The sequence below is a fragment of the Physeter macrocephalus genome, chromosome 14 (genome assembly GCF_002837175.3).
Source record: "Physeter macrocephalus isolate SW-GA chromosome 14, ASM283717v5, whole genome shotgun sequence".
In the NCBI taxonomy this organism is placed as follows: Eukaryota; Metazoa; Chordata; class Mammalia; order Artiodactyla; family Physeteridae; genus Physeter; species Physeter macrocephalus.
Genome location: NC_041227.1, coordinates 104,819,038 through 104,826,578, shown reverse-complemented (window position 1 = coordinate 104,826,578; position 7,541 = coordinate 104,819,038). Strand labels below are relative to the sequence as shown.

Here is a 7,541-nt window from a genome sequence, read left to right as displayed (position 1 = left end):
AGATTGCTTTTGCTATTTGGGGTCTTTTGTGTTTCCATACAAATTTTGAAATTTTTTGTTCTAGTTCTGTGAAAAATGCTAGTGGTAGTTTGATAGGGATTGCATTGAATCTGTAGATTGCTTTGGGTAGTAGAGTCATTTTCACAATGTTGATTCTTCCAATCCAAGAACATGGTATATTTCTCCACCTATTTGTATCATCTTTAATTTCTTTCATCAGTGTCTTATAATTTTCTGCATACAGGTCTTTTTTCTCCTTAGGTAGGTTTATTCCTAGATATTTTATTCTTTTTGTTGCAATGGTAAATGGGAGTGTTTTCTTAATTTCACTCTCAGATTTTTCATCATTAGTGTATAAGAATGCCAGAGATTTCTGTGCATTAATTTTGTATCCTGCTACTTTACCAAATTCATTGATTAGCTCTAGTAGTTTTCTGGTAGCATCCTTAGGATTCTCTGTGGATAGTATCATGTCATCTGCAAAGAGTAACACAGTATTTCTTTATAAGGTGTACCTTTTTGGATAAACTGGGAGAAAACAGCATTTAAGCACAAACCACCCCATCCTACATTCCCCTGAAAAAATGGGCTAATTAAACTCAGAAGTAATGGTGCCCCTTCTTCCATCTGTATCTAGTCCACTCTCTGGATACATGACTCAACCATCACATCAGGGAGCTTTGGTTCAGTGTTTTTTTCTTGCTTACAGGGCTTGTTAGATTGCTTTAATATCATATTTTCTGTCCATTTCTTATAGGCTGTTTACTTATTTTATGGAACCAAAGATTGTTTAGTGCAAGAATGTAAAGATTTGAATAAAAAAGTTGAGGTAAGCTTTTAAACTTTTAGGTGGTCTCTGGATTATGAACGTTTTTTTTTAACGAAAATGCTGAATTTTCTATTAACATATTTTGCTAACACATAGGGAGTATTTATTGTATACCAGACACTTTACTAAGTGCTTTATAGAGACATTTTCCCACTGAATTCTCACTACAACCTGTAAGGCAGGTACTATTATATTCCCATCTCACAGAAAACTATTTGAAATTAAATAACTTGCCCACATTCACAAAGTGCCCAAGGATATAGATAACCAGGATTTGAACCCGGGTTTATGTAACTCCAGAGTCTGTTACATAGACAGACTCTGACTCTGACACAGTGCCTAACTCATCATGTACTCTCAGAGGAAGTTTAAGCCCAAAGTTTAACTCCTATTATAGTTGTGATGTATCTCTCTTACATACTAAAGCAAAATAGAAATGTATGAGCAATAAAGATAGGATATTCATGATTGCTTATTGCTACAGCACCCCTGACATCACGATATGGCAACATTTTATATGTATTCCTTGCTTGCTTCAGAAAAGAATCTGTAATGGTTAATAGCAATGGCAAAGACATTAATACAGAGAAACCTAGAACTACTAAAATAAGTAAAAAGGGGGACTTCCTCGGCAGTCCAGTGGTTAAGACTCCACACTTCCACTGCAGTGGGCGTGGGTTTGATCCCTGGTTGGGGAAGCAAGATCTCACATACCATAGCTCGGCCAAAAAAAAAAAGTAAGAAGGGAAGAGCCAAACAGTAAACAACTTAGGGAAAGAGTGAAAAATGAGCCAAGAGGGAGGAGCCTGACTATACACTCACCAAGGAAAGCTGCTGCGGTGAGGTAGACGCTGAGCTCACGGCACAGGAGGAATGGCGAGGGTTGCCATAAAAAATGTTTCCTTCTGCTTTATCATATTTCCTTTTTCCTGGGCTTTGATAGCAGGGGTAGAATGAAGCATACAAGGCAGCACTTTTTTTTTTTTGGTCTAATAGTTTATTTATACAAAAATTATTTGTGAAACCACCTACAAAATGCCAGGCACTGTTCTAGGTACTAGCTGTACAGTGATAAATCCCTTGATCTCACTAAGTTTACAGTCTGGAGAGAAGAAAGACATTTAAATCATATTGCAATATGGCATGAGAAGTGATCTGATAAGGAAAATATGCAGTCTTAGAGCAATAGATAAGAGCAGTACATAACCCAGGGACTGGAAACTGTCTAGGGAAAGTGACTGACAAGGAAGTCTTTCTGGAAGAAGTGACAAGCTGCAGTCTGCAAATTAAATAAAACTTAGATAAGTGAAGAGAGGTGAAAATTATTCTAGGCTTAGAACAGCATGTGCCAAGGCCCAGAGACGAGAGAGAACGTGACATATTTGAGTGTGTTCAAGCTGGACCATAGCTTGCAGGAGAGAAAGGAGTAAGAGAGCTGAGGCTGGAGAGATGGACAGAGGCCAAGATCACAGAGGAACTTGTGACTTGTTAAGGAACTTGGATTTCATCATGAGCCCTGAGTCAAGCCGTTGAAGGGATGTAATAAGGGGATAAGTGTCAATCTAACCAATCTTTGAGAGATGAATAAGAGGAGAGTAAAGCTAGAGAAATGATGGGCTGCTGGACTAGGGTACTGTCAGGAATGATGGAGAAGGATGGATACTTAGAAGAAGCAGCATCAGTTGTTTTTAGTGATTAATTGGTATGGAGGGTAAAGGCACAGAAGTCAAAGATAATTCCCAGGTTTCTGGTTAGGCTGTGGCGTTGGGGGCGGGGGGTGCTACTCTTTCTTGGGAAAGTAGATTGCAGAGAAGATGCTTAACTCAGTTTTGTGCATGGGAGTTTTAGGTGCCACAGTCAGTTGGCAGTGTTTTGTGGGCAGTTAGATATATAGATCTAGCCCCGTTCACTTTCCTGGACAAGCAAAATAGAGCCATCAGCACAGAGACGGCAATTAGCAAGATAGAAGTGGCTCAGATTTCAATCCAGAGTGTGTAGAGAAGAGAAAGGAGCCCAGTACATAGCTATGTGGAATGCCTTCAACGTGAGGTTGGGAGTAGTGACTGAGGAGGAGCATCCAGAGAAGTAGTCTGGTTCCCCGAAAGCAAAGGAGGAGAATAATTCAGGAAAAGAGGAAGGGGTCAACAGTGTGAGGTGCTATTAAAACAGCAAGTTAGATAAAACCTGAAAATATAAGGGGATTCAACAAAAAAGGATTTCTTTGATGACCTTGGTTTTTAAAAAATTTCATTTGTTATAATTCATTTATTACAGTAAACATTGAACAGGTGAGAAAGGCCAGATTACCTGGAGTGAGGAGTAGGAAGCAGTCTTCCTACCAGCTGTCACATCTTACGTATATGAAAATGGATGGGAATTCTAAGTGACTGTGTCTGGAAGTAGCGTGCCCTGAAGTAACTTACTCCTTGTACTTCTTTAAAGCTAGAGCTGGATGGTGAGCGAGTAGAACTGCCGAATTTGGAAGGTATTATCGTTCTGAACATTGGCTACTGGGGCGGTGGCTGCAGACTGTGGGAAGGGATGGGAGATGAGACTTACCCTCTAGCCAGGTATGTACATTTGCCAGTGGTTTTTTCTGTCACTGGTTTCTGTTGTTCTTTGTAGACTTTTAACATTTTTCCCACAGATTTTCTTTATTGTATACCTTGTTAATATCAATACTTAATAAGTTGTTGGTCCACCTATGTTAAAAAGTAATTGTCCTGTTGGGGCTGATTTTATTTTATTGCGTCACATAATCCATATTTCCTTTGTCCAATTTTAGGCATGATGATGGTTTACTGGAAGTTGTTGGAGTATATGGGTCTTTCCACTGTGCTCAGATTCAAGTGAAACTGGCAAATCCTTTTCGAATAGGACAAGCACATACAGTGCGGGTAGGTGAAATATTGCTACAATGGACTAATTTGTCCATTTCTAAGCCATTGTTGTGTAGAAGTAAATATACATGCTATACCTTGCCTTAAACCAGTATGTGGTTTACAGCCCATGCTGTTGGTCACCCTCCACCAGGGGTGAGTAGGATGAGGAGAAACAGGAAATATGACCCTCAATCCAGCTGAAGAAATGAAGTGTTCAGTGAAAAAGAATCCCTTAAACAATTGAGGAATAAAGATATAGTCAGATTAATTTTCTAACAGTGAAATGCTAATAAATGTCCCTGAGAAGGGTTAAGAGACTTGGGATGTTATTAAGGAAGATTTTTCTGAGCTTTTTGGGGACTGACTGTTTTCTCGTTATTTGTCCCTAATTCTAGCTGATCTTGAAGTGCTCGATGATGCCAATGCAGGTAGATGGGGAGCCATGGGCCCAGGGGCCCTGCACTGTCACCATAACCCACAAGACACACGCGCTGATGTTATATTTCTCTGGAGAACAAACAGATGACGACATCTCTAGTACTTCAGATCCAGAGGACACAAAGGAAACTGAGTAGGTGGAGGAGGAAAAGAGAACTTAGTGTAGAATCCTCACAAACGAGTAGATACACATTCATCCAAAATAGAACTCTGTCAACTGGTTTAGTCTTCATTTCATCAGTAGTGTAATGGGTATACATTTATGTAAATAGCATTCCAGAAACAGCCAGAGCTCCGGTTGCTTCCAAATGCCTGGTCTTTTTTCAGCAAACTCTTTGATCATGTAGCACTAACTAAAAGTCCCAGGACATTCCCTGAAGGCTGTGTGTTTGAGAGTTGGCTCGCTGAAGTGTGCGCTCGTTCCGTATTCTTGAGCCACACAGTTGATGGACACATACATGCAACAAGAAGTGGGTGGGAAAATCATTTCCATCTTAATTTTTACTGTGGTGACGCCGTAACGTTTTAAAAATTACTTGCGTTTTTGAAAGGAGATAGTTGGTGTCAAACTGGCATGGTTCATGCTGGACATCCTCCCTGCAGCATGCCTCTTAAGATTTCCTACAGCCCAGCACCAAGTGGATCCATAAAGATCTGTTTCCAGGAAACCCCAAAAGGAGAAATGTAAAAGGAAGACAACACTCAGATTTTTAATTTTAAATTTTATTTTAGGAACATTTTCAGACCCCCTAATGTTGTTTGGTTAACTCTGTCAATGACCAAGTTGAGCTGAAATTCGGTATCTTGTTTTATCCCAGTATAGCCAAAAGAGAATCACCTAGGTGAATTGCAAAATTAACATTCAGAGCACTTTGGATTGGAAGTTACAGGTTTTGGAACTTCCCTCGTGGTACAGTGGTTAAGACTCCGCGCTTCCGTTGCAGGGGGAGTGGCCAAAGAAAGAAAAGAAAAGAAAAGGAAGTTACAGGTTTAAAGCTGGATGGTTCACCAACTTCTCTTTTGATTAAAAGACAGTGTCAACAATTCAAAAAAATGTACTAAAGAAAATTTACCAGTCAGATTAATTGCCCAAAAAAGTTCAGTGGTAATTGATAAGTTTTAAAAATTTAGTGGTCTGGTAGTATTTTGAAATATAGTAGTCTTTTATATCCAAAGTACTTAACAGAATTTCCCCTTGGGGAAGTGGATATAGAATCCTCTGCTAAAATGTTTATATCATATTTATTTTAAAATAAGAGATATATTTTTTTTACTTATTTATTTTCTTCATCGTCGTATACCTGTGTTTAGTGTTTACAATATATTGCTTTATTTAATAAGTTAAATTGATCACATAAATTCTGCCGCTCACAATCAGAAGTGTAGCCTAAGTAATAGTTGAAACCCATGGTTTAATTCTCCTGACAGATGCGTTACGTAGATATTCTCACTCCTCAGAAATATGCCGAGGGTGCTCCTCTGCTGCTTCCCAGCCTACTCCCTCCGGCCCTGCCGTGGGGCCGCCCCAGGGGGCCTCCAGCCTGCTGTTTTAGGACACGTGGCCCATTCGTGGGTCTGGTGGTCTTTTATGACATTAATCTCTGAAGGATTGGAATGTATCCCCCCAAACACCGTTAGCTCCCCTTAAGGGTCTATTATGAATCTGTCACCTATTATGAATTGCCAGAAACTTAAATTTCAGTCACCTTCAGGCCCAGGCCATGTTTTGAAGGAACAACTAAGTAGTGTATACAGTAGTCAGTACATTACATTAGAATGCTTTTATTTTGCTTAAATTAACCTCTTCCAGATCTCAGTGGGAGCAGCTAAATTCTAGTATTCTTAAGATTTTGTGGGCAGAGCTGTTTCCACCTTATTCATATACCATTCATGGTAGGTTACCTATTGCGGTGGTGGGAGAGTTTGTAGATTTTCTTTCAAGGGGCTGATCATGTTTTGAGTATAATGAGCTTCATTGTTTAATTCACGGTCAAAATTGTTACAGATACCACATTTTACAAATATACTGTTAAATTCACTTTAGGCTATATCTTATCTATAATTCATAGTGCTAATTATAGAATCAAAGTAAATATGGGATATCAAATTAAAATAATCAAAATAACTTACCGCTTTTTTAATTTTTAAAACTGTAACTATAATGTTACATTTGATTTAGAACAGATTTATATACAACACCGTTTATTTAAAAACAAATTGTTTTTTCAGTTTTCATAATCCAGTGAAGTTTTTTCCCTGCTTGACCCTTCACAAAGTTTATCTGTTACTGTATTCACTCATTTAGACTTAATTTTTATTTAGGAAAGTTATTTCAGAATACCATATCATAAAACATACTATCTTATTTTTTTTTAATTCACTAACTTTTTAGGCACATTTACTCAGCATTTCAAATAAATGTGTAGGCATGTGCCTTGTTTTAAATAAGTACAATTTATAAGACTCATGTTTGCAAGTTATATTTTAGGGTAGCAGTTGTTGACATTACCAGGGATTCCACACTTTATAAAACATAATTTGCCACAGGATTTTTCTGTTCCATTTTAAACTGTCTTGATTAAAAAAAAAAAAAAGTCTAAATTCTCAGGAAGAAGTGTAGTAAAGCATGTCTTCATGTCTGTTTTCAGATTTCTGTCATCTTTTACTGCTCTAATACATTCCTAACTCCTCGCTAGCTTAAATACTGAATACCTGGCAGCTCTTAGGGATCCCATAAATAGATGGAGATAATTTTCAGTGCTTTGTTAGTTTAACAGAAATCAAACTGACTTGTGTTTTAAAATACAAGTTGTCTAATGGTAAGATTGCATGATCTTAAATGTGTTTTAGGTTTTCTGCAACAATTAGCTGTGAACCCTTAATGTAGCTAATGTTTATAAAATTTTATAGTCAAAATTATTTATTTTTATTTTTTTAGGGTGTGTCGAAAAACATGTAGTATTTGCTTTTTGAAATATGTTTGCCTACTTAGAGTTGGAAAATATACTGTGACTCAAATTGTAAACAGTTCTTTTTGTGCTGTGAAAATGAATACTACCAGTATGTCAAAAGAAAAATAGTGCGCGTTTGTAATATAAAGTAAAATTGTATTTCACGTATATTATGGAATTTTAAATTTGCGCTAACTTAGAACACTTTAAAGGTGATGTTAAATTACAGATTCATGTGGATCTGAATACGTAATTTGTACTTGTTCAGCCGAAAAGGTCAGTAGAGTGGGTGATAGCTTTGTGTGGTTTTTCCCTCAAAATGATAACACTGAAACAAGAACCAGCACTTTATAGTCAGGCTTTTTAAAAATTCTACCTAGGGCTTCCCTGGTGGCGCAGTGGTTGCGCGTCCGCCTGCCGATGCAGGGGAACCGGGTTCGC

At 37.9% G+C, this 7,541-nt stretch overlaps 1 protein-coding gene across 6 annotated transcripts in view; it reads left to right on the top strand.

Moving 5' to 3' along the window:
* DGKE (diacylglycerol kinase epsilon) overlaps positions 1 to 7,541 on the top strand; it is a 31,454-nt gene that overhangs the window by 17,942 nt on the left and 5,971 nt on the right. For 2 of the 6 annotated variants that reach the window (XM_028498695.2, XM_028498694.2), the window contains exons 8-11: positions 758 to 829; positions 3,272 to 3,399; positions 3,615 to 3,726; positions 4,107 to 4,282. In XM_028498695.2, the coding sequence (XP_028354496.1) occupies positions 758 to 829; positions 3,272 to 3,399; positions 3,615 to 3,726; positions 4,107 to 4,282 (488 nt within the window). Of the gene's footprint in view, positions 1 to 757; positions 830 to 3,271; positions 3,400 to 3,614; positions 3,727 to 4,106; positions 7,536 to 7,541 lie in introns of those variants that run through there. The other 4 variants (XM_055090093.1, XM_007109685.4, XM_007109686.4 and 1 more) reach the window with 4 other exon arrangements.